We start from the raw sequence: 26,635 nt of genomic DNA, 5'->3' as shown, positions 1-26,635 counted from the left end.
AAGTTCTCTGTCAAATAAGATAGATGCCGCCATCTTTGTACATATAATCTAATTTATCTTGTATTATGTCTTCCTTTTATTAACAGCGAGAATAACGGACCTTTTTACACGAGACCGCCTCGGTCTGCCACTGCACCACTTACTTATAGCCAACCACCTGCAAAAATCCAGTTGGTAGACAACAGATCATCTCCCGTCTGTCTCCCTGGACTTCTGGGACAGACTGAAGGACAGCATATGCCAGAAGACTGGTTTAGTCCTGTCCATTCTCATGTAGGTGCGCCACAGACAGTCCCCCACGTCCAAGAACAGCTGCCATTGTTGCCGCAGTCTGACAACCTCGGAGACCATCTCGACCATCCCGCCGTCGCTGTTCAGAGCCACGTGAGTCCCCAGCAAGCCGTTGAGCCTTACTCGCGACCCCAGCAAAACGAACAGATGCCGGGGATAAGCCAGTGGTCCCCAGAAGACCCGTCCTCAGTCTACCCGGATGTCTGGCCTGCAAGTTGCGGCATGACGGGGATGTTGGGGTCACCTGCCAGTCAGTGATGCCATGATGACAGGGACTATCTTCTGCTGGCAACAAAGAAATGCAGCGCCGTAGACAGAGACTTTCATTCGCTGCATACTGAAGTGCCTTTGTTACTGGAAGTGTTTACACGTCCATTTAAATGTGCTGTTGCACGATTCTAGACTTGACTGGATGTTGTATTTATGGTGATACAAGCTGCAGTGTCACCGATCCACTCTGCCTTATCTGACACTGTCACTGTCTTTGCAATTTTTGTGCCTTTTGTATATAACCGTAAATGTTCTATAATTTATTTACTACTTTTCACTCACAAGGTCCTGAGCAATTGTAGAGGACTGGGGTAGTGAAAAGGTAAAACGCTAACTACGTGCGAAGTAAATGGCGATTTTAGAGAAGGTAAACAATAAGCCTTCATATTGTGCAAAAAGGAGAAATTATGGTGGGTAAATAGATCCTCCTCGATGTGAAGTTCGAAATAGAATAGAAGAATAGAAAATGTTTTCGGATTAAAATTGTTTTATTCCGTTGTAAATAAATATTTATATAACATTTTGAGCGACATTCTCTTAGCAGAATGCACACCTGCATCTTGTGCAAATTAAATTATGGTGGATAAAGAGATCCTCCTTGATGTGAAGTTCAACATGAACAGAAAATATTTTCTGATTAACATTGTTTTATTCTGTTGTAAATAAATATTTATATAAATTTTGAGCAATGTTCTCTTAGCAGAATGTATATCTGCACTTGTGTGAATTTGTGTGACAGAGGAGAGAAAACAGCATCGGGAAGCGGAAGAAAACTAGCGAGTTGTAGGCGCACATAACAAAGTTCATTTTTACAATCAGATTCAACCTCAAGTTTCCAATAAAAAAAAAGACTTATTATTTTGTATAATGTATGAAAAACGTTTAATTTCACAGCCTGTTAATTTTTTATATAAAAAAAAACTGAACATGTTACTTATCAGTCACCTCTTTTCTGACAATTTTTGAAAACTAGACATTGTCTGTTGGTGTTTGTCTCCTGGTCTGGACACTTGCACACACCTTACTTGTGAAGTGAAAGGGACTTTAGTCCGGCAGCTCCAAGAACGTGGTCGCCGATGACTGTTTGGGAGGGTCGGCGATGAGGGAGGAGGAAACGGCGGCCACAACACAAACATTGAATTCACGTGCATTCACAGACATCAGTGCACTTGTGCACCTTTCCACACACACACATATTTCAGCAAAGTGATGAGACGAGCTTGCGGGTTTCTCAGAATCAGTTATTTACGTTCATTTATATACATGCGCAAAGGAAATATGGCTTCACTCACGTGCGCTCCTCCTAAAATTAAAAAAAAAAGCCTCTATGCGCATTATAAGCAGACGCTGAATATGATATACGTTTGTAATCGTTAGTTGTTCACAGACACCACCAGAGTCACTGTCTACTGGTAGCCTTCATTCAACTCGAACTGTAGAACTTTGCTGGGTGGAATCTGCAGCTCTGCATTCACCTGCAAACATATGTTGGCCCCATCAGCTGCTGACGCGCGCAGACAGACGTAAAGAAAGGGAGACAGAGATAACAAAGGAAATGTTGAAACTCTACAGCTGCCTTCACACCAACCCCTACCCCACCCACTGTCCGTGCTCCACTCGAGCCAGGAAAATTTAAAGAGCCTAATTTTTTTTAAATCGCGACATACACTGAAATATATGATAGCGTTTGGTAGATTTGTAAATGGTGTCAAATAAAAATCCGATAATGTGTTTCTGGCTAAGGTTATTAAAAAATAAAAAAGATAGAGGCTGACCTTGGAGTTGACATACTGATGCAGCAGCAGACGGAGCTCAGCGTTCTGCGTCCTGAGGGTATCCGTCTCCAACAGCAAGCTGGCGCGCTTGTTGAGGATCTCACTGAAAACATTCCAGATGTTAGTCGTTCCCTATCATAATAAGACGTTGAAGATATGAACAATAGCATCAAAAATACCCCCCTCTCTAGAAAACCTGCTCTCTCCATACTTTTCCCTTTCCCTCCAACAACTGTCACCATCAGTTATCATCATCTTCTTCATCAGCACATGGCATGCTTACACCTCGGTGTTGGCTCTCCATATCGGTCCATGCATAAATAATAATATTCGTTTGTTCTGCGACTAATCCCAACATTGAAGGCGGGCTCAAGATGCTTTACGTACACATATATATACCTACAATAGTGGACATGCATTAATGGGCATCCTCTGTCAATATCATCAAGAACCCCTTTCACTCATTCACACACACACACACTCTCTCTCCCCCTATCCCTCCACTTCGCCACCTGAGGATTCTTGGAAGAAATCGCCGATAGTCCGCCCTGTGAGTACGTGTCATAACAGATATGTTTGAGCAGTGTCCCCGATGCACGAGCATGCAAAGAAAAAAAATTACTGTGCGAGGTCATTGGGTTCCACCTGACTTCAGGTTTACTGTTTACGACGCTATGGGAAAGTAGCGCAGATCAGAAGAAATAACGGTGTGCGACCCTATTATAGGTCCATGCCTAGTCACCTGTACATCTCCAAGCCGTCCAGCAGACCATCCCACACCTTCTCCTTCTCGTCGGACAGAGCAGAATTGTACTTCATCCAGTACTCTGAGTCACCTGAGCTGTCGCGCTCTTCTAGTGCAGTGATGCGGAACTGTGATTTGTAAGACTTGTCCCTTGGAGAAGACAAAAGAGACGGATGAAATAAGGCCAAAGGTTTACTTTACCTCCCTTTACTTTCAGCCAAGCGTTTATAGTCTCAGACAAACAACAACCCTCAAATGACTAGATAATAATTCTCAAGCACATGAAGCGGAATTCTGGTGACTAGATCACTTTAGCATATCAATACCGATCTCACTTTCACACTGTATAACACGTACTTTCTCTAATATTAGGGGAAAATATCGATCATCATAGCATTTTTAAGGGGGTATCGGTGTCTCACCGTAAGTTAAAGTTGTACGTTAATACGAAACAAACTGGACCTGCTAGAATAACCCTGTTCTACAAACTTACTCAATGGGTTGGCGATTCTCCTCGACAAACGCCCGCAGTGCTTTCAGGACCTCGTTCGGGTGGATCAGATGAAAGGCGTCGGCACTCTTCGGGTCAGGACCCTGATTCTCCGTCATGATGCCAACCTCTTCATCCAGATCCCCGTCCTTTATGATCATCCATATTTTAATGATAATAACCACGACTAATCGCTACAGATAATATACAATAGCATTCTAAATGACTGTCAGGGGTTATAAGTAGAAAATATCTTCAAGCACTCTGCCTGAATCTACATACATTTCTCACCCCCACCATCTATACATAATCTAAAGCTCTATCTAGCCATTAGAAAATAGTTATAGTAGACCATTATCACTCCTTGACTTGTGATCAGTTGGTTAAAGTCTAGGATAATGAAGATGACAACTTGCCTCACTATTTTGTTGTCCTCCTTCCTCATTCTCAGCATCTTCTTGCTGCATTGAGTAAAGTTTTGTGTTAATCTGTGTGCCATCGTTATTAACTTCACAGTCTCACCATCAACACCACCCTCATTTTCAACATCATGATCATTATCATAACACTGCCATCAATGTTACTCTCACTGTCAACATCATGATCATAATTTTTAATATCGCCATCTACACCAACCTCACTTTCAACATAATGATGACCATCAATATAGTATTATCGCTGGCATCATTATATATATTCATCTTTGCTGTCATGCCACAACCACCTCAAAAAGTGGAGTTAAATTCCAGACAGCACTACAACTTAAAAGCAAACCAAAAGAAAGAAAATCTTTCATGGCTTATTTACTAGCTGCCGGTATTGACAAAGTTTCTCCTATAATGGATTGCAGGGTCTAAAATGCTGATGACATGGACCTATTTATTTCTCCTTCAATGATGAAAACATTTTTCATGACACTAAGCTACCCTTGAAAGAAACAAACTCTAATTCCATATGCCAACCTTCTCATGCTCATCAGGCCTATCATCAGGGATGTGCATGAAATATGTTGACAGTTTGCAAATGTCCTCCTCTGTTTCAATTCCAAGTGCCTGCACGTCACAAAACATAAAAAAACATAAAAACATAAAAAAAAACAATCCCCAAAGAAATTTTCCACAAGAAAATTTGAGTCGTAAAGTCTTAAAATTGTTGTATTTTTTAAACTTGCCATGATGGCATCTTGGTAATGAAGAGGAAAAACTAAATTTTAGTACTACTGACTTTCAATACTAAATAGTATTTAAAAAAACTGAAGGATTCATGCATCAAAAAATTGAAATGGAGATAAAATACTCACCGAAAAGATGGCATCAAGTTTTATCAAAGATCTTTCATCTTTCTCGAGTGGGGCAAGAAGCTTGTTCAGTTTGTTCTCAATAAGAAAGCCCTAAACAGATGACAGAGGAAAGAAAATGTACTCTTACAGAATAATTCAGTTGTGTCTTCATAAGGTATGCCATATTATCTTCTCCCTCATCTACCCCATGGCCCACCCTGTTTCTTTACTTGTTTGCTCACTGTCCTATAGCTTATAATTAGTACTTTTGAATTAGGCATACAACCATGGCCAGTTTTCAAACTCACAGACTCATCACAAAGCAGCTCCATAATTTGCTTGATTGTTTGGGCAGATATTTTAGAGAAGATTCCTGGTCTTTCAATTTCTTCATCTTGCTCTTTCTCTACTTCGTTTTTGCCCATGTCTTCTGCAAATTCAGGCATAATAATCTATAATCATTAAGTATTTAGCAATGAAAATTATAGGCATTATTTAAAATGTGTGCAAATTTCTCTAGATAAAAACATCACTGTTTACTTTGTCACTGAAACTAAAAATCATGTTATTGAGAAAAATTTATATAGATCAAAAGTCCTGAATGAGAAATACTACAGGGCTAATAAAATATTTCAAAGGGATTGCACAAAATGCCTTGAGGCACATTCTACGTCATCATGTAAATACTCAAATGATAGCCTACTCCATTATTCTAACTAAAGTAAAATGGCAAGAATTGGCTTGATTGTTGCTGATAGATATTACCTGTGTGAGAGAAAACTTCTTTCACAACCTCTGAAGCAGAAACTTTTTTGGTAGCACCATCTTTACCCAAAAGAGGTCCTACAGTTTCCGTGAATGACCTGGTTTTAAAATAAAAATAATTAATTTAGTAAGTCATTAACATTTCTTTTGATTTATGACTTTAAAAATGCACGCATTTATCAGTTCAAAACAGAAAAAAAGAATGCATGAAAACGAAAGTTGAAGAAACAAACACTAATATAATTATTTTAATCTTCTAATGATAAATCAAGATAGTATATCACATGACTTCATCCAGTCTATTCTCCAATATCATCATCAGCTGCCCCATCCACGACTGCACACAAACACACATACAGTGAGACAGAGAAACATTTACAAACACAAATATGACACAAAATATGACAGCAGCTATATTGTCACCAGTAGCCACTATGACGTACAAGTCTGGTGCAGGCCATGGCAGCCCAAGTTGTTGTTCATGAATAACGCGGTCAGCTGCCAATACTTCATCCAACAGACTACGACATTCCTCTTCATTCATGCACCAGACCTGGTCGAACTTTTGGGCATCGGTGAGCAGGAAGTGCCTTACAAAATAATGCGCATAATTATAATCACAACTTTTTAAATGGCAGCATTACAGTCATGTATGCTAAGTATTGATCACAAAAAACATCCCTGATGCGTAGAGAAAAGGGGTATGCATGCACACATTCATAAGCATGCATGTGTGCACCCCAACACACACACAAAAGAAAATTCAGTTTTCTTACTTCGACTTTCTCTGCAGGTCATGAAACTGCTCTGTGACTCGCTTATAATCTTCAGTGAGCTGCTCATTGTCACTTCTGGAACAAAGCATCCATAACTCACAATAATAATTATGACAATAATCTCGAAAATAATAATGCCAACATAACAGACACCAGTGCTAAAAAGAGTCAAGCTTTGTGCATAATTTAAGCTGTTGTATATGGAGAGAGCTTTTCTAGAGGCAAACGAAATTCTGAGAGCTTTTTTCACTTGATCACAAGATGAGCAAAGAAAAGAACTTAGAAAGTGATTATAAAAATATAAGATTAATAATATAGGCAGTGCACTGGTGTTGTTCATAATGATGACAAATTCTAATATGATTAATTCTACTTTTGAATAACTTTAGATTCCCTGCAAAATCCCTATATAAATATTAAGTTCATTCTTCTTCTCAATAATAATAATGAGTGAATATATTTATAGTGTTTCCCCAAATGAAGCCAGGCTCAACATGATTTTTGAAAAAAAAATCAGGGACATTTTTACAAAACCAAGACAAAATGTCTTAAAACAAACAAATAGAAAACAAAGACATTTAACGGTAATGTCAGTACACACATGGACACAGAAGCAAACAGATAAATAGACACATCAACCTGTACACAAACATAAATGGATTTCACTGTATCGTCTCCAATGTACACTCACATAGCTATGCACACACATGCACTGTGCTACTTGTTGGCCCCGTAAATGGCATAAACTTCTGCGCCAAATGCAAGTATCCCTTATCACTATCATAATAATTAAATGTCTGGACAATTAGGATGACACTTCACAGTCCTGTACAAGGATGATCACATCGTGTGCTTCTGAGGAAGAATGGCAAAGGTCATGACGATACAGTCCTCTTCCATCTGTTTTGACGACACAATGACACACTCTTGCAGGATGATAACTGGTGTAACATCTGACTACTGAACACACTGACTGACAGCGCATAAATCCTGTGTAACAAGGTGAACATAACAGGAGCAAGAAGAACAAGGAAAAGAGCAGGTGCTGTCTGATGGTTAACCCTATGGCCAGATTACTTGCATCATTGTCCACTCCTCTTTTACTGTTATGAGGACAGCAAGTTGAAAAACATATCGATGAGAAATAGAAAAGCCACAGATGAGGAAACAGTCCAGCACAAAGATGAGCACATTGCGAAAGAGATAGGTAAAAAAAAATGGGCACTGAAATCAAAACAGACTAATATAGAGAAACAATAATACAGAGAGTTTTAGCCCCCTCATGCCAGAAAGATAAAGGGATATCACTCTTACTGTAAGACAAGAGACAAAAAAAAAGGAATACAGGACTTGGAGCCAGCAACATCAGCATAAACAAATTATTCTTGAACTAACTTGTACTGCTTCTCTTGCTTGGACAGCTTTTGACGAAGTCCATTTAGTACATCTTGCAACCTGCAAACAACAATTAAAAGAGTTCATGGGAGAAATGGACAAAAAGTATCAGCATAGCATATTATACTCAATATATATATATCATAAAATATATGATGTAGGTATACCCTTTGTTTACTTCTTAACTGTTCCTACATGACAGGTGTTCCCTTGTCAAAGGAGCACAGTTTTTCATAGCCGAAAGAGACACAAAAAGAGGTGAGAGTATTACAAAATTAGAACTTGACAAACCATGCACTAACACTACAAAAGTATACATGCTTTTAATTAGAAAAATATGTGCAGCACTGCATCATACCATTGATGAGTCTCCTTAAAAATATTACAGGCACTAAAATGCTTTAGGTTAAAGTTTTTTATTTTGATTTTATTTTTCTGGGGGGGTGGGGTCGCGTTTTTTTAGGGGATGGTTTATGGAGATGACTTGAAGTTTCTGAATGTGATCCAGTGACATTTGGCTGGTGGCTCACCTGGTGATTTTACGTTTTTGTTGAGATTTTGTGATGGTGTTCTCATCATCACGCTTTTTCAGAACCTGGAAGTTGTATTCAAGCTTTTCCTGATTCAGCTGGTATGTAGACTTCATCTGCTGCAGCTGTTGCTCCAAGACCTACACAAATTTAAATTTAGAAATATTTCTGTCATTGAATTTCTAGTTAATAAGCAAAGCAAACTTTTCAAATATTTTCAAATTTGATTTAATAATTCTGGTGCAAGGCTGGATAAAAAAATTAGGACAAAGACAAACTTATAGAAAGTACAAAAGTACTGTAAAAGAAGATCATGCACTATCGGCATATTGTAATGAGTAGGAAAGGTGACATTGGCTGCATTTACTGTTTTAAGCTGACCATTGCTGAAACAATTCTATATATAAATGTGTGTGTAAGCGATTCTCCTTCAAACAACTAACATCTTAATTTACATTTTTCCAGCTTCCCCAAATATATTACACACACAGAACAAAATATGAATGTGCACACATGCACGTCTCTCTTTGTTGATTCTCTTACTCTCTTTACACACATACAACCACACTCTCTGACCCAACCACAATCCCCATCCCTCATGCACCCATACACCTAAAACTTTTACCTGCACATCCGTTTCTAGTCTGACTTTCACTACATTATACTCCTCAGCATCCTGTACTCGTAAGTGCTGCAACAGTTGTTCATTCTCTTCCACTCGCTTCAAACGTTGATTCATAAACTCCACCTCCTTTTCCCGTCGATTATTCATCTTTTCATCCCATTTCTTTTTCTGTACCTCCAGCAACTCATTTCGTTCTGCTACAAATGCTCGCTACAGACAGACAGGAATTACATAAAAATATCTATAATTCTTAAATAATACTTTCTAAATTGTTTATCAAAGCCTGAAGAAAGTTTTACTGATAAAAACTATTTTCCTGTACTCTTTTGCCTCTCAGTGCTTTTATAAAACATTTCAGCTCCGTTAGTTTCCCTGTTGGCAACATCATTATCTTCCTAGATTTGACCTGTGCAACGGAGTAATTATGCATACAGTTTTATTTGAAATTAATCATTAAATTAAATAATAATAATAGATTAATAATTTATATAAAATAGCTCTTTCAACATCCTTTCTTGTGCACAGATTTCATCTACAGTTCTAAAGATAACACAGATTTCAAGGAAATCTTGATAATGACAGAAACAGAATAAGTTTGAGCATTTGCATTAATTGCATGTACACATGACCAGCTTCTTCCTTACCTCAATCTGCTCCAGCTCATCTCTATTTGCCTTCATGATATTGTTTATTTGCTCCTCCATCCTTTCTGTCATCAAGTCAATATCATCAGCCATTTTCTTTAAGTCTTTCACGTACTGATCATCCTTGTTTTTGAGGTCCTGAAAATTTTTTTTCAGGTTTTTACAAAAGTGAAAATATAATCAAAATGAATCAGCCACTTCATAATTTTGATAACTTATAACTTTTTATTTTATCACTTAACACTTATCAGCTCATCATACATGTAGTCTCCCCTTTTGCTCAAGCATATATTATGCTGGTTTCAACTTAAATTCCTTTTCACATTAAAATATTTTTCCTATTAGCCTATTCATGATGCTCCATCATACAAGCATTTTTTAATATCACTTGTTTTATGTTAAGAGATGTACAGAAATCAACGGGCACTGGGTACACAACGAATACACATTGCTGTACATTGGACTGGAAGGTGGGAGACAAAGAAATGTTTTATTTATTTTTATTGATGGTAGATAATGCACTCATATTACCTGCTGAAAATCAGTTATGATCTTGTTCTTCTCATCAATCATTAAATCACAACTCCTTTTCTGCTGGATCAGCATCTAAAAATATGTGATCAAAAAAATTATGAATTTGTGAATTCCAATCAGCTGCAGCTAACAAGGGAAGCAACCTGTACAAATATCTGTAAATTTATTGGTGATATGAAAACAAGGCTAATAAAATCATTTGTCAGAAAAACACTTCGACAGGTCCAAGGCAACTAAACACACTGTAATAATAAAAGTCTTCCCAAACTGGTTTTTATTCTTGTAAATATTTAATGGAAATATTAATACTGCAAAGCCGAGTCATATACAAATGAATCAAATATGTATACCTCATGCAGCGCCTGTGGCATCTCTTTCTGAAGTGCTATTTCCCACTTCTTAGTGATCTATAATAAAATAAAATCAAACAGTAAGAAACAATACTGATCACCATGCATCATTAACTATATGTGATTGTTCTATCCACAGATTGTTTAGAAAAAAAAGATAATTGTTTTACTGAGAATGAAAATTACAGCAGATATACTTCAATGTCAATTTTGCACAAATCCCTCGCATGCTTCAGGCGCAGATTTTTCTGTCTTTTATGTCTGTTGTATCTCTAACAGGCTGCTTGCTGATGTGTTTTGGTATGTGTGTTACATTTTGTATCAGTTTGAATGTGTGCTTTCAGTGTTTTGTATTCTAAAAATGTTTGTAAAGTGCATTGAGTCTACAGTGGAGGTATGTGCTGTAAAAACTCTGCAGCATTATTATTATTTTCAAAAATAGGAAATTTTACAAATAATTCCCTGAACAATAAATCATACTAGCTGAAGGTACAAGGGACACATTATAGAATTTCAAAGTGAATACATTATACAAAAGAAATACACTTGCTTATAAGATGTATGCAAATTATTGTACCTTTTGTTTATATATGTAGGGCTTTCAATAGTAAAGCAACCATCAGATATCTAGAAATATTTTGGAAAGTTTTTATCACAATTCAATGGGGCTACACGTTTAGTTTTAGTCCTTGTTACTCCTCGAGGAGTCCACAAAAGTTATGTAGAGGGAGGACTGCCACTCAATAGACTGCCCAAGGATGATATGGAGGGTGGCAATGTGGTCAGTACATGACTTATCCTGGAGAAAACCTGCTTGTACCCTTGATAGGACTTTACTGGGGATGGCCAGCAGCATTATCCCCTGCCAGTTGTTGCACTGAGAGAGGTCTCCTTTCTTTGGTAACTTGACCAGGTGGCCTAGTTTCCAATCTGTTAGTACAAGCTCTTGTTCTCAGATCCTGTGTAGAAGGAATGTAAAATTGTTGCTGTTGTTCCTGGGTCTGCCTTTAATGCTTCTGAGGGTATACCATCCGGGCCTGCTGCTTTGCCACTTTTTATACTTTTGATAGCTTTGAGGGTTTCTGCTTTAGTGGGGGGGCTGATGTTGACATGAAGTTGTTTAGTTGCTGGTAGTATGTTAGGTAAAGATTGTAGACTAGGTCAATTCAGGATCTCTTCAAAATGTTCCATCCTGCAGTCTCTTTGTCCTGTATCGTTTTTTATGGTCTTGCCATCTTTGTCTTTCACTGGCTTGTTTGGGTTAATGTTCCTGCCTGACAGAGTTCATGTTATTTTGTATGTTCGCTTCATGTTTCCCTGAATAGCTGCTGTCTCTGCTTTCTCTGTCAGTTCATGGGTGAAGTGTATCTTGTCTTCTCTGACAGACCTCATCACTTGGCGGTTGGCTTCCCAATATTCAACTCTGAGATCTTCCTTCTCTTGTTGATCTTGACACTGTTTGAGCTTCTGTTTTAATCCCTTTCTTGATTCAATCTTTGCCTGGATCTCTGGAGTCATCCATTCCTTGTTTTCTTTCCCTCTTCCCTAGAACATCTGTACAGGTTGTCTTCTAAATGCTTTTTAGTGTTGACCAGTGTTCTTGCACTGATTCTTCTGTCAGTCCTGAAAGGGCCTCATACTTATTCTTGACTTCACAGTTATAAATGTCCCTTGTTGTCTTGTTCTTGAGGTGTTGAGTATTGAGATTGTGGTGATATCTGCATGCTGGATCAATGAAGGACTTCAGTTAAATCTTGAAGACTCCTCCACTTTCGAGCGACTGTTCTTTGGTCAATCTGGTTTTCCATCTGGCCATCAGGGGAAGTCCAAGTTGTCTTGTGTATTTTTTTCTGTGGGAACACAGTGCCACCTATGACACGGTCATTGAAAGTGCAGAAGTCTGTGAAGAGCTCCCCGTTTTGATTGCAGGTGCTGACCCCATGTCTCCCCATGATCAGTTCCCTGTTGGTGTTATCATCTCCCACTTTGGCAGTTAGGTCTCCCATAATGCTCTTCAGATCTCTTCTTGATTTGTGGTCAAGCAGACACTGCATAGCGTTGGCTGATGGTGATCTTCCTTCCTTCAACATTGAATCTTTCTGATATGAGCCATGGTGAGGCTGGTTCCCAGGCCATCAGTGCCTTTGTTGCTCCTGTTGATATCAGCAGTGCTACTCCCTAGGTATGATTGTAGTTTAGGTCTTTGTGGCAAGAGTAAATAATTGTTTCTCCTAATGTTAGTCTGGTCTGGCCACTTCCATTCCATCTGGTTTCACATAACCCGAGAATCCTGATGTACTTTCTCATTTCACTTGCCACTTGAGCTGACTTGCCACTTTCATAGATGGTTCTGGTGTTCCAGGTCCCTATCCTGATTCTTTCCTTTGTAGTGAAAAGATGTCGGAGAGCTGGCTTCCCTAAGGGTTTCATCAGCATGTGGCGTAAGCTGTTCTAGAGAAGAATCTTCCCGACCAGGCCCTTGTTGTGGTACTGTTGCAGTTTCTGTAACAGCTTTTTTTTATAACATGACTGGGTTGTTAGCCCAAAGCAAAACCCCCCAACCTGGAGGGCCAGGGTGCAACATTTTAGTCTGGCCTCTCCCATGACAGACCTGTTCAGCTTGGTTAGACCTGCCAGGAACACAAGGTTCCTGCCAACATATAGCTCTGTGGATCAAAAAGGGGCGCAAGCCACCATACCACATACTACAAGGTAAGTTTCACCAACTGGTAGTGGGTGACTACAGGAGAACAGCATAAATAAACAGATGGTGTGATATTAGTGTCAAATTAATACTAGCAAGGACCACATCACATCTGTCATTTGTCCTATAAATGTAGTCTCAGATATACTCCAATGTCAATTTTTCACAAAAGGTAAGTTCTTGTTAGTGACAAACAGAATTCATAGTGACAGGTGCAGAAAAGAAAGAGGAGAGAAAAGAGACAGATTAAGAATTAAGATGACGAGACTGATATATTCACCTCTGGAAAGATAACTTCAGGTCAATTAAAAGTGCTGTAGAATACATGATCTAAACGAAAAGACCAAGAGGAAGATGCAATGATTTGGCACAGCAGGAATTCAAGTGCAAAAAAATAAAAACCTAAATACTCTACCTCTTCAAATCTTTCTGCGCTAAGCTTTACTTCTTGCTCCAGTCTATCCTTCCTGAAAGGCAAGTTAAAACATATACATAAGCAATATTTCATGATCATTTCAAATTATTTTTCTGGATTTAGTTTGTTTAGTTTGGTTTAATGTGGAATTTGTATTCTTCGTGTTATGTTCTAATTTACTGTCACTGGGTTCACCAAGTAGTCTGGAAAGCAAAAAAGGCCTTTAGCTGATGGTTACAGTATACTGTGATACATTTTGTGACTGCAGAAGCATACAACCACAAATACAATCTGTGAGCTGGGTTCTTTGCAATGCTTCATACTAACTCTTTGTTGAATTATACTTCTGTAGTTTATTTAACGGCTGAAATCTGACAGGCTTTTAATGAATGTAAAACTGCTGAGGCATATTAAGTTGTTACAAATTACCTTATTCTTTTTATTTCTTCTTCAATACCACGTCTGTTGGATTCACGTGCATCATCAGCCACACGAATGTTGGTAACAAGTTCAAAGCCATCTCTGCGCAGCTTGTTAAGTCGGAGTCGACTTTCCTCCATCTGTTTTCTACTTTTGCTGAGTTCTTCTTTGACTTCTTTCTTACTGTCAACATCTTCACCAAGTGCTGCCCTGTTAATCAAAAAACATAAAGCTTGAAATAAACATCAGAATGTATTTGAGACTTCATGTCCAAATCTCCTTGGAATAAATACTGCTTTACTGTACTGAAGATATTAGACTGGCTTCTTGAATATGCAAGTGATGTCTTAAGTTAACCCATATATCTGTCAATTTATATACATTGATGGTACATTTCTGACTCTTGATGAATTTGATGTTAGGTATTCTGCCTTAACCAGCACAGATTCCTTAACACCGTGTCCCTACAAATTCTACTTTTTGTGGGAAAGATAACTTTCCAAGTAACATGATCATCGTTGAGAAAAAAAAAAACTGTGGTGGTGACACAGTATGAACACTAATTCGTTAAAAAAATTGTTTCCGTCACTATATATGTCCGACACATTAATATACCTTTTCAGGACTTCTATGCGATGTTGAATGCGATTTCTTCTTGCAGCCACACGCTCTTCTGGGTTATTTGAATCAACAGATGGCCCACTGTCTTCCTCTTCTGCAGAAGAACTCATGTTGTTTGCGCTATTTCTCACTGACCACCATGAAAGATAGCATACAGTGTTGCTATGTTACGCCGCCATATGTCACGTGACATTTTTTAAATTTTACGTTTGGTTAAGTTTTTAGTTCGATGTTTATTCCCGATTTATTAAAGCAAATAAAGTTTTAAGTACTTCTTATTACATATTTACTAATGTTCGAAGTAATAAATAAAAATTTAGAGTTGTTGTCCCCGGAAGTGATGTGACCGAACTTCCTTTCACGATCGTCAACATGTCGGTAAGTCTAGTTTTGTCTAATACCATTTAACATCTCCCTGCATCTTAGCTTTTAATGTCTCTATATAAATATCGAGAGGAACTATGGTTGTAAAATTATTTTTTCTTTGTATTTATCAGTGCATTTCTGTGAATAACAGCCTGATTACTTAGGGGGAAAAAAGTAGAGATCGAGGGTACATAGTACATAAACAGGTTATACGGTTTCTTTGCACGTCTTACACGCTGTGGCTGGTAGAAGAGAAACGCGCGAGGATATAGGAGCAACCAGCAAGTTTGTGAGGTTTTAAAAGGGCCTAAAATCGATGTTGATGTGATTTCGGCAATTTTCTGATTTACAAGTGTTTCCCTCAATACGATGCAGGATCAAACGGAGGACAAGTCTAACAAGCGGGCAACAAATCCCATGCGGGAGCTCCGCATTCGAAAGTTGTGCCTCAACATCTGTGTAGGAGAATCCGGTGACAGATTGACCAGGGCAGCAAAGGTGTTGGAGCAGCTGACTGGCCAGCAGCCAGTTTTCTCCAAAGGTTGGTCTTGTTAACTTGATTTGGAGAACTGCCCTTAACTGACCATTGGGATGCATGCAAGCGATTCAAAATTGCAAGTTAGATTATAAATTGATAGTTACCATAAGTTCATCCTTATGATGGTTTCATCTTTTGTAGCAATTTACGAAATTTGGATTTGAATATGTACATTATTTAAAATGGTAATATGAAAAAAGCACATTGGCACGGGCTACTGTCATGCATAACAGCCAGTCTGACTTGAACTTTGTGCAACATAAATCTCACTGATAGCAACACTGGTTTAGCCGTGTGGTGCTATTATTAGTTACTTTTTCAGTGAAACATTTGCAGCATATGCATGTTAATTGGTTAGTGCATGTACTAAATTAAACGAATATTAGCAAGCTGTACAGTTAAACTTGATAATTTCAAGATTCTCCTCAAACTGAAAAATAGCTTGTAAATATTGTCTTAAAGTAGAAAGGTATCACGTACGGATAGTTCTCATGTCAGCTGAGTGGCAGCAGCAGGAAGAAGCATTGAGTACACGTGTCATAAATAAGAGCCATATCACCTTGTGCCAAGATTAAAGATCTTATGTTTGTTACTCTCAGAAACTTTAATTTATACCTTTATTGTAATTATAAGCTTTATTTCGTATACTTGAAGGCTGTTCAGGCACATTAAAATCAACCAAAAGCCATTATATGGGTATTTCCAAAAGTAGAGCTGCTTGTACAGGTAATGTACTGTTATCACAACATAGGTCCATCTCAGTACAAATTTATAAACATATATATATAAGAACAGCCTTCTGGACTGAAACCTGTTTGATTTTGGGGGACATACTATTTATCAGGGCATAGCATTGTACGCCGTTCGGCGCATTTACGCCGACTTGACTTCTGACTTACGCCGATTTCGAAGTAGCGTACGCCGATCGCGCTCGCCTCGTCAGTAGCACATTTTGTACTCAAACGGTCTCCGGTTCCCAAACGGTCTCCGATTCTTGCATTTTGTGTTACTTCCTTTGCGCGCCACACGTGTTGGCTTTAGTCAGTTCTTACGCTGCGCGGCATTTGCGAGTACAAAGAAAAAAGCTTGTGGTACGTTCGACGATGGCAAGATCTGACATCGTACGGCGCGGTGATCCAAACAACATCCACATGGAGTCTATGTTCACCATCAGCTCAGCAGCCAACACTCTGATGAAGAAGCAGCCCAAGGAAGTGAAGAAGTCTATCAGACTCAAAATGAGAGAAGCGTTTGTGAAGTGTGGCACTTACCTTCAAGAGAAAATGCCTGTAAACAACAAAGTGCTGAAGATCTGCTCTGTACTAGATCCTATCATGAGGAACACAACGCAGGCAAGACAACTGCTGGGCCAGATTCCTTCAAGGACAAACTTAGTGCAGAATGACCAGGACACAGTGGATAGATTTCACAGGGAGGTGAACAAGTACACCTACGACGTGAGTCCAAGCAGTGCCTCAGAAGATGCACCTGTGGATGTGTGGTGGGGTGGAGTTTCGCAGGACAGGTTTCCTCTCCTGTGTGCAGCAGCAAAAGCCTTGCTCAGTTGCTTCCATGGCCCAATTGTGGAATCCACCTTCAGCGAGATGGGAAAGATCCTGTCCAAGGAAAAGACCAACATGGATGTTGACACATACATGGCCATGCAGACTGTGAAGTCAAGACTGGCTACAGCCAAGAAAACAGCAGTGGAGTACTTTGCTAAGGCAGACCCCATCAAAGAACCTGTGAGCAAGCAGCTAGTTGAGAACATGAGGAATGCTTGGATTGACAATGAAGAAAGAAAAGCCACAAACCAGGAAACCAGGAACAAACTTTGCCATGAAATGGGCTTGGAACCTGATCAGAAACTGCCGTCTAAAGCAAAAGAAAAAAGGAAAATACTGGATGAAGCAGTGCTCGAAAGAAAATCTAGCAAGAAGCAGAAAACAAACAGCCAGAATGACAATCCTGACCAAGAAAGGGTTGTCAACGGCCAGAAAGCAGATGCTGTCAAGGATAATGTTGTCAACAGCCAGGAGGATGCTGGGGAGGATATATCTGACCAATTAGTTGATGTGGCAGTTGTCGCAGACAAACCAAAGAAGCAAGCAAAGCTGTCTTCATTCTTTAGATTTGACTGTGCATAGAAAAGAAAACAATGCAAACTGATATTGTGACAATTCCTGCTAGTTTTATTGACAGCCTAGTAAAGTGTCAAGGATAATGAAGATGCTAACCAAGGAGTGAATGTTGTCAGCAGCCAGAAGGGTGCTGGGGAGGATATTCAAAACGCTGACCAAGTAGTTGAACATTGTGACAGTTGTCGCAGACAAACCAAAGAAGCAAACAAAGCTGTCTTCATTCTTTAGTTTTGACAGTGCATAGAAAAAAAACCAACGCAAGCTGATATTGTGACAATTCCTGCTAGTTTTATTGACAGCCAAGTAAATAATTATATAAGTATAATTTGTGTGTGTGTGTTTCATTGGTCCCAATGGATTTATGTTTGGTATACATGTGTGTGTGTGTCTTGTTAATGTTATTGTGAATGAAAATATTTGCAAAACGTTGCAGGAAAAGGGTGAAATTAATGCTTCAAAAACTGAAAATCTTTCAGCTGACCCCCCAGTAGGGGTTTTGCCCCTACACCCCACCAGGGGTACGTCGGCCCCTGGACCCCGACCCTGTAAGCGGAACTCAAGTTTTCCAATGCTATGCCCTGATTTATGCTGAAACAGTGGATGGTTAATAGCACATTGGCACGGGCTGCTGTCCTGCATAACAGCCAGCCTGACTTAACTTTGTGCAACATAAATCTCACTGATAGCAACACTGGTTTAGCCGTGTGGTGCTATTATTAGTTACTTTTTCAGTGAAACATTTGCAGCATGTTTATGTGAACTGGTTGGTGCTTGCCCTATAATACAAAAATAGCAAGCTATGTATGCAGTGGTTGGTAGATAAATGTTTTTTAATCTTAAATTATAAATGAGCAGTTTAAATTGAGTTAGGATAAAATTCAGCAAAGAGTTGTGACATTGGTCAGGGTTGTATGGATTAATCAGTATAGACAATTGGACATTAATGTTGCAAATAAAGATATATTAAAGTTATTGGTTATTGGGGCTTTAGTAAGATTCTTTTGTGTACTGTTTGTGGCGTTGTTTATGTGTGAATATTTGTTTTTGTTTGGTTTTCAAAGTACGTGCTGACATTTTGTCTGCTTTCATGTACTTCACACCAAAAGTCTGTGGTATTTTCAGCTCGCTACACTGTGCGCTCCTTTGGCATCCGCAGAAACGAAAAGATTGCTGTCCATTGTACAGTGCGTGGGGCTAAAGCAGAGGAGATTCTTGAACGAGGGCTAAAGGCAAGTATCTAGAAAAAGAATTTGTGCAGAAAGATTCATATACAGCTTATGCATTGTAGCACAAAATCTTCCAAAGTGGAAAATTAAATAAACGAGTTAGTGGTGATGTTTTCCTGAAAAGTATATAACTTGCCATCTTGATTAAAATGCTTGGCAAAATGTGAAAAAAATATGATCTGCTTTTCTTACAGGTACGAGAGTATGAATTGCGCAAAAACAACTTTTCCGACACTGGCAACTTTGGATTTGGCATTCAGGAGCACATAGACTTGGGGATTAAGTATGACCCTGGCATTGGCATTTATGGCATGGACTTCTATGTTGTCCTTTGCAGACCTGGTAAGCATTGTGTTTTATCAAAGAATAAGCAAATCCATTTTACAGCCATAATCACAGTGGTGGACAGCTTAGATAAAATTTGGGTTGTGGGCGAGGTGTGGAATCTTTTCTTGCACCTGACAAAATTAACAAGCATGTTGGTGCAGAAGTGTATGTGTTCTTGAAGCTCATTCTGTATCTTGTCTTTTTCTGGAATTATGGTGCAGGTATTTTATTTGTTTGAATGCATTTTTGAGGCTAGAATTGTCTAATGACAATTTATTTAGGGTGGTATCGGTCTTCTAGATCAATTCATTGAGTAATGTGGAGTTATTGGCATTGAAACTGGTTGCCATATTTGCCCAAGGAAGATTTAGAGGTGTATATCGCAGATCTCTTTATTTTTTTCCATTCTAGGGAGGGGTATAATGTTAATAGATATTTGTAAGAGCTGGTTTAAAACTCAGCTTTGTTTGCTTAAAGGTTTCAATGTAAATCAGAGGCGAAAGCGCAAAAGTTCCATTGGGTTCCAGCACAGAGTCACAAAAGAAGAGTCCATGAAATGGTTTCAACAGAAGGTAAGTTTTCCATCTTTCTATGTCAGGTGGTTAGTAGAGACTTCATTCTCGTATGGGATCAAAGTAAATGGTTCTTAAACTTCCCCAGCGCGCACACACCTCTACTCCAGTTCACAAAGCCCGAGACACAGTCACTAGTCAAAAACCTTCCTTAAAAAAGCGAAACTGTTATGCTAACAGTGCCAGAACTACAGAACCATCATCTGCATTAGGCCACCTATGCCTATCATTTGAGACACCTTGGGGGATAGCCGACACTTAAGTGGCTAACATCTTGAACCACTTTTATTCTTACAGCTTCAGTGTTGATGTTTGACCCTTTGTGTACATTTTATCACTCTTAAATTAACAATGTATCATTCTTTATCTTTTTCAGTATGATGGTATCATTTTGCCTGGAAAGTGAGCTGCTTGCTGTGGACACCAATCTCTTTTCAAAAAGACTCTCGTTTCACTAAAATCTGCAGATATAAATAAAATCATGCAGATTTGTGATTTCGGCCTAGTACTATTTGATGTGTGAATGTTCTGTATAAGGTGAAGTTGTCATGTTTTACCTTCTCCAACCCACTCTTACCTGTCTACATTAAAACTGCCAACTATATGGTATATAGCGAGAGCGGGAGATACCTTCTGTTTATCAATAGCACAATGCGAGCTGTAAAATAATGGTTAAAACTAAATGCCATGGACAGGACAAGCTTATAACATGCAGCTAAACCATGAGCAAGGACAATGGAAGATACACTGCACGACTACGGATTTAGACCTGTGGGAACAATGGGTAGGAGATGCCAGAGCTTTTTATCTTTGCTGCTGAAACAAAGACTGAAAGACAGCTTTGTAAAAAAATTCAGACGAGTGATAGGTACTCAACCTACAGTTTAAAAAGTAATATAAAAAAATCAGAAATACGATTTAGACTAGGAATTTGCGAAATAAACAAATATTTTAACACTTTGATAAAAAACTGCCCTTTTTTTTTTTGCCACGTCAAAACAGAAGATGAAGACTCTGCTACAGGGTCACACCTATGTGGATATAGGGCCTAGTATCTTACACCCTGATAAACAGTGGATATCAGCAGACGAAGTTTGGTGTGTTGATCTCTAGCGGGGAAACAAACTATATCAGAAATGTTGCCATGTTCATTTTTATCTTGAGGTGCAACGAGAATGTTGGAAGAACTGGACAAACAATGTGATCCCATGTGGTTGGGCTCACAGGACTGGTCAAAATTGGTTTCTGTGTGTGCGTGCAGGCTGTATATGGAAAAGATGGGGGAGGAGGGGGTCAAACGAAGAATGGTTGGCATGAGTGTAAGTGCTAGGTAATGTGTTGTTGAAGTGATACGAATGTATTTAGGTACTTCATGTAGTTTACGTCTCCTGCCTGTGTATGTGCCACGGCTGATGATGATATTTATATCTTGCCCTGTTTTGAAAGGGTCGTCGACCCATCAAATAAATATTTCAGTTTCCATCCGTCTACACAGGATTGATCGAACTGTATTTAAAATCGGCAAGTGTTTTTTAGAAGATTCATGTGGTCCTAGGCCATGGATTCTTTGAAAAATAACTCAAGTTTATATGCATTGCCCCAACATCTAAGTTGTTTTCTGAATTGGTATTATCAAAATCTATTTTTAAGGGAAATGGGTGCAGAAAATTAAAGAAGTTGATTAAACAGTACTGGTTATCAAGCCCAAACACAGTACTCCAGTCTTGACTATAGCATGGTGTACAGTGCTGCCACTGGCCTAGTCACAGGTACTACAGATAAGCTTCATAGACTTCAGGCATTGAAAGCGCCTTTGTGAACATTCATGGGCTGATGCCATCTGAAAGATGAAGGCGAAAAAAAATGCATACAGGTCTGGCAATGGCGCAACCTCGCGGACTAAAAATTGTATTGAGAGCCAACTCAGCCAAGTGAAGAGTCTTCCTGAGGTCGGTCACGGTCTCCAGTACATGTATATCAAATGGAATACATTGTCATAGTCGTCGCCATCTCCACAGGTCTATCACAATGGCCACATTTTCATCGTGGCGACCATTACTTTGATTTGTGATCATTTTACCTACATTAGCTCTTCCACCATCCCTGAAATGAAAAGTTTGTTTCATATCTGGCATCCCAAGGTGGTCGAATCACTGCCTGTGCGTTACACGAAATCGCTAACAAGGTGTTTGCTCCATGGCAAAGTTGGATTGTTTCTCACTTTCCAGCAGTTGACACACCAACGGCACTGGATGCAACTTTTGACTGCGACCAATAAAAACATTATCCGAATAAAACGATGCTGACTTCGAGCTAAATCAGTCATCTTTTATCCCAGAATATCTCATAAATGAATCACGATAGTCTCAGGAATGATGAGCAAAAAATAATAATCCTTTTCATCTAATCGATCATGGGTTACAGCATTTATCTGCTTGTCGGTGTGGTATTGACTTTGATTCCATTATGCTCTTGGTTTAGCCCGATTGCCCCTCGGGCTGATGCTGGAGGGATGTGGGGGTGTGTAGGGAAAAATGATTGGATGGACGAATCTCACCACGACTGTTTGCTGAAAAAAACCCAAATAAACAAGAATATAACGTGCAGTAAAACACCGACCAACAGAATAAACAAAGTCACGTGAACTGTTTTGCTGGCACTGTCACCTGGAAGCGAAGAGGACCATCAGAGGCACATCGTCTGTCCCATCCACACATCGTAACACTATACAGGCTGGGAAAAGGTACGAATACGAATCAGTTTTGCATAGATTAAATGATCTTGATAAGAGATATGTACGAACTTTTCGGAAGTATAGACTGCTGGTGATTTTTCCAAAACTAAACGAACCTTAATTCTGAAGCCAAATAGCATTAGCAAATTCAATTACATCCAATTTTCATCTTAGAACGTAGTATCCAGACTCGTTTACCACCCCAGCAGCTTAGGAAAGCCAACCTCCCCTGTTGTAAAAGCTTCTATTGTGATTAGTTGCGACTTATTTTCGTGATAGAACTTCAAAGGATTATTTAACTATGATGCTGCACTCTCAACCATAGTCACGGTTTGTCTGTTTCGCTTTTCTAAAGCTACAATGTTTTGATTTTCTGAAACTTTTTTTCGTGATATTACAATAAAATTTTATTTGTAATAATCAGAAGTGACCATTCATCATTTGTATGTTCGACATACAAACCAGTGAAACCTCTGGTCTAAAAAAATACTTAGTTTCAGATTGTTGAGACAAACGTGGGTCCTTGTCACAGGCGTTAACAACGATGTCCTCTGCACGCGGCTCAGCTTTCATCGTGACTTCCTGCAGTGTTAAAGTCACATCCATGATCAAGTTGTTTCTACTGGCCTTGCTGGCCATGCTCTCCAAGGCAACGGACCCTGACCCGCAGACGTCATCAGTTCTCGATGTTCAAACGAGTTACGGGAACGTCATTGCGTGTGACGCACGTGAGAAGAACAAGGAGTACGCACGCTCAAGGGTGCTGCACGTGCAGTCGACCAGAAGCAAGCTTTCCTGTCTGGCAGCGTGCTTTCGCTACAGTCTGTGCAGCCATGCGGTGTACGTAGGTGGGTCTGGCCGCAGCCCTCCATCATGCGTGATGCTCGGCGGCCAGCTCAGGTCACGGACTACAGGACAGGAGTTTCGGGGTCACACTTGTCATATTCTGACTATGGTAAGTTACAAACATTACATAAAAATTGTAACCCTAACCCTGACCCTTTCGTGTTTTTATAAAGGGTTTGGGATAAAAAGTGCTTTCCAGAAACGGTCTAAGAAAAGGTTAGGGGACGACCTTTACTTTAAATTTGTTAGGAAATTCGAAGAGAACAAGTACATGTACTGCATATGCAAATGTTAACATCTATTCATCAAAAGCACACACACATATACACAAACACTACGCTTGCCCACATGCATCAGTTTCTTGCGCCACTGGTTCATTCGATGGTGGTGTTAAGAAACACAATAGTCAGATGCACTGACAAATTGTGTTATCCACAGAATCCATGCCACAATGGTGGATCATTCATTCGAAGCTTTTGCCACTGCCCTGACGGATTCACAGGGGCTAGGTGCGAGCTGCACAAACCAGGTAAAAACTGTCAGTTTGTCTTCAGTGATGGTCGGCCGGATGGGCATGCAGTATTTTTGCATTCCGTCGTCTGTATGTTTTTCTTGCTTTCAATGTATCTGCATCATACAGTTGCTTTACAGTTGCATACAGGAATAAAGGATCATTTTTTTCAGTCTTTGTGACGAAGAAAATAACTTTGTACATGTAGAAGAGCGATCAAGAACCGCAGTGCCAAAATTCTGGTCAGATAGATTAACGGGCCAAATTATCAGAAGATATTGTATTATCTGTTGGTCTGTTTATATTTGTGCTATACTGTTTTGTTGAACTTCCCAGCCCACTACTCCACAATCGACCCATTAGTTATTAAATTGCCATTGATACTATAGATGCTATCTACCTTTACAGACGACTGCCTTGGCAGATGGACCAAAGTGTACGCCACTGACATGAACGGTGACACCACAGCTGGCGGCAAGAGTATGGTGTCCGGCATCAACAGCCTCTCTGCCGGCGGGTTCGTGAAAGTCAAGGTGCAACTGCACAACGCCACCCTGGTGGCTCGAGGCACAGGCTTTCACACGTTCGCCACGCCTTTCTACTCCATGCAACTCAGCCCGACATTGACCAAGAAGATGTGGAATGCGTTCAGGGACGTGCCGGTACGGCAGATGCGCCTGCTGAAAGACGACAGCTCGCTTTACACCGCTGACGAGCGGGACGGGACAATAACTCAGGCGGAAGTGGCCACGGAGTGGCTAGCGCGCATGCCCCACGTCCCTCATCTCGCGTTAGCGTTCGACTCGTCCGGAAGAACGTTAAACGGAACAGTGGAGGGTCTTCTGAGGGCGCTTGAAGAGGGGGCAGAGGTAGTCGGCTTTCCGGCAGTGCAGGTGGACCGTGCCAAAGGCAACGTCATGCTGAACAAGTTCGGGTGGGAACTAGGGGTGGACAACGTGACACGCACCTTCGTGCACCCACCGTATTGGTTCCACAGCAAGCTGTGCACCTGCGGGCGCCTGGAAACGGTGCGCGTGCTTGTGACATCAGAAACGCTGCACGATTATACGCCGTCCTATAGGGTGGCCCGCAGCCTGTACGTCGACGCCTGCTGGACAAGGGCCACTTCGGACCGTACGGGGACAGGCCAGAACGAAAACAGCGTCGCCTACCTGATCGCCGCCATCGTCAACGGCCACCGCGTCCGTGTCGTGGTCGATGACATGGCCTTAAGCGTGGAGCAAGTCAGGGTAGTCGGCAATGTCGTTCTCTTTGACACAGCCTCGTTCGTGGAGCCGGCCGACAGCGAGTCGCCGTTGACGCAGAACCCTGCAGCGGTGCGGCTGGTGGTGGCCAGCGATGGGGATGTGGTGGAGTGCAGCCGACGCTTGCTGCCTAACTGGGGGACAAATAGAACCACGCACCGTGCCGGTTCCCTGACCTGGTTCGTCCACACTCGACGCTGGTCGCGCATCTTCACCGTCACCACGGAAGGGGAAGTTCTGCACGGGTCGGAGAGTGCCCTCCTCCGCGCTGTCAGCGGGGGTGCTACTGTACAGATCGGCCTCGCCACTGAACTCCCCCGTCCCGCTGGCGCTTACTTCCTTCTGACCATCCACGCGCTGGTGGTGGCGCAGTCGGGTCACGTGGTTGCGGAGGCCGAAGGACTGTGGGATCTGCTCACCACAATAGAAGTGGACTGCCTGTCCCTATCGATACTGGTGTCTTCACTAGGAGAGGTGCGGATGTACAGTTACAGACACCGAGAAGAAGGAAACCACACTGTGGGTCGGAACATGACGATCGACTGGTTTGTCGACGATTATCAGCCGACATAAAGTCAATACTGAAACAATAACTCACAGACACTGAACGTGTTTGTGTTTGCTTGTTTTGGGGTGGGGTTTTTTTTTTTCTTTATAGATTGGAGGTTGAGCTAAAGGTTTGTGTTGCAGATTTTCAATTCATCAGCCGAAGAGAGCTCTATAAAATGAAATATCGATTCTGTCCCCCCCCCTCCCCACCACCTCTTTTTTTGTGTGTCCTTAATTAAATAAACACTGATTATCAACACTGTTCTTTTACTTTCGTTTCACATTTTTTTTTTTCTCGTCGGCAGCTTCAAAGGCGAGTTGATAGGTTCTTTGCGAACTGAAAGGAAAATTTTGACTGTAGACAACCTCTCGATCACGGCTGCTACGTGTGTGCGTGCGGGGGGGGGGGGGGGGCCTTAGTAGACTCGCCATCATTGCCGTTTCCCAACCTTCGCTGATATGCTTAAAGATTGTGGAAACAAGTGATCACTGCTCAGAGATTGGACCCTAAACTATTTCTTATCATACTTTGGCAAAGAAAAATAGAAATCGTTTTATTCAGTTACGCACAGATTAAAATTTCGCGAAATTACTTGATAAAAGTTTTGCGATGTTGCCGGAAAGAAAAGATGGGAGGTAACCTTTGTCAGAATAGCAAAGAATCGTTCTGGATGAGTTATGTCCCTTACACTATTATTTATATATATCCGCCATGGAAGCGTTTGCGTTACAGCACTCCTGCGTTGCTGTAGCATGGAACCCTGTTACCAAGTTTCAAACTTTCTGCTTTGGTTTAGAAATAGTGTTCCAGAGACGGCGCTAGGGTTATGCGGGCCTCGGGCAAATAGAATTGTGGGGCCTTTGGATGCCGGTACAGCATACGCACTTGTTAGAGTGGATCCTTGGCCCCCCCCTCCCCACTCCCAGCGGT

The 26,635-nt window shown here is 40.5% G+C and overlaps 4 protein-coding genes across 7 annotated transcripts; 3 read left to right on the top strand and 1 right to left on the bottom strand.

The window, feature by feature from the left end:
• Positions 1-1,426: 1,426 nt before the first annotated feature.
• LOC112562186 (dynein regulatory complex protein 1-like) lies at positions 1,427-14,809 on the bottom strand. The gene is made up of 20 exons (XM_025235272.1): positions 14,624-14,809; positions 14,018-14,218; positions 13,589-13,640; positions 10,470-10,526; positions 10,117-10,191; positions 9,586-9,723; positions 8,942-9,151; positions 8,317-8,456; positions 7,787-7,846; positions 6,392-6,466; positions 6,059-6,205; positions 5,616-5,713; positions 5,159-5,280; positions 4,872-4,961; positions 4,534-4,623; positions 3,988-4,032; positions 3,575-3,720; positions 3,079-3,231; positions 2,337-2,439; positions 1,427-2,036 (listed from the first exon to the last, which is right to left on the bottom strand). Exons 1-20 carry the CDS (start codon positions 14,737-14,739, stop codon positions 1,968-1,970), a joined length of 2,187 nt encoding a protein of 728 aa, XP_025091057.1. The 5' UTR covers positions 14,740-14,809; the 3' UTR covers positions 1,427-1,967.
• Positions 14,810-14,879: 70 nt separating this feature from the next.
• Positions 14,880-20,294, top strand: LOC112562190 (60S ribosomal protein L11). The gene is made up of 6 exons (XM_025235278.1): positions 14,880-15,007; positions 15,371-15,536; positions 18,797-18,903; positions 19,095-19,242; positions 19,705-19,799; positions 20,176-20,294. Exons 1-6 carry the CDS (start codon positions 15,002-15,004, stop codon positions 20,203-20,205), a joined length of 552 nt encoding a protein of 183 aa, XP_025091063.1. The 5' UTR covers positions 14,880-15,001; the 3' UTR covers positions 20,206-20,294.
• On the top strand, positions 16,353-18,256 carry LOC112562188. The gene is made up of 2 exons (XM_025235277.1): positions 16,353-16,624; positions 16,790-18,256. The coding sequence occupies exon 2, from the start codon at positions 16,817-16,819 to the stop codon at positions 17,678-17,680; it is 864 nt and encodes a 287-aa protein (XP_025091062.1). The 5' UTR covers positions 16,353-16,624; positions 16,790-16,816; the 3' UTR covers positions 17,681-18,256.
• Positions 20,295-20,434: 140 nt separating the features above from the next.
• On the top strand, positions 20,435-26,015 carry LOC112562187. Of its 4 annotated transcripts, none has more exons than XM_025235274.1 (4): positions 20,435-22,542; positions 23,066-23,488; positions 23,818-23,908; positions 24,299-26,015. In XM_025235274.1, the coding sequence occupies exons 2-4, from the start codon at positions 23,078-23,080 to the stop codon at positions 25,726-25,728; spliced, it is 1,932 nt and encodes a 643-aa protein (XP_025091059.1). In that variant the 5' UTR covers positions 20,435-22,542; positions 23,066-23,077; the 3' UTR covers positions 25,729-26,015. The 4 variants fall into 4 exon arrangements, with proteins under 4 accessions (XP_025091059.1, XP_025091060.1, XP_025091058.1 ...); XM_025235275.1 differs by having other exon boundaries at positions 23,034-23,488; XM_025235273.1 differs by having other exon boundaries at positions 23,028-23,488.
• Positions 26,016-26,635: the final 620 nt, after the last annotated feature.

Source organism: Pomacea canaliculata, linkage group LG4 (assembly GCF_003073045.1).
Source record: "Pomacea canaliculata isolate SZHN2017 linkage group LG4, ASM307304v1, whole genome shotgun sequence".
NCBI classification, from domain to species: domain Eukaryota; kingdom Metazoa; phylum Mollusca; class Gastropoda; order Architaenioglossa; family Ampullariidae; genus Pomacea; species Pomacea canaliculata.
This window is presented reverse-complemented; position numbering and strand designations above follow the sequence as displayed.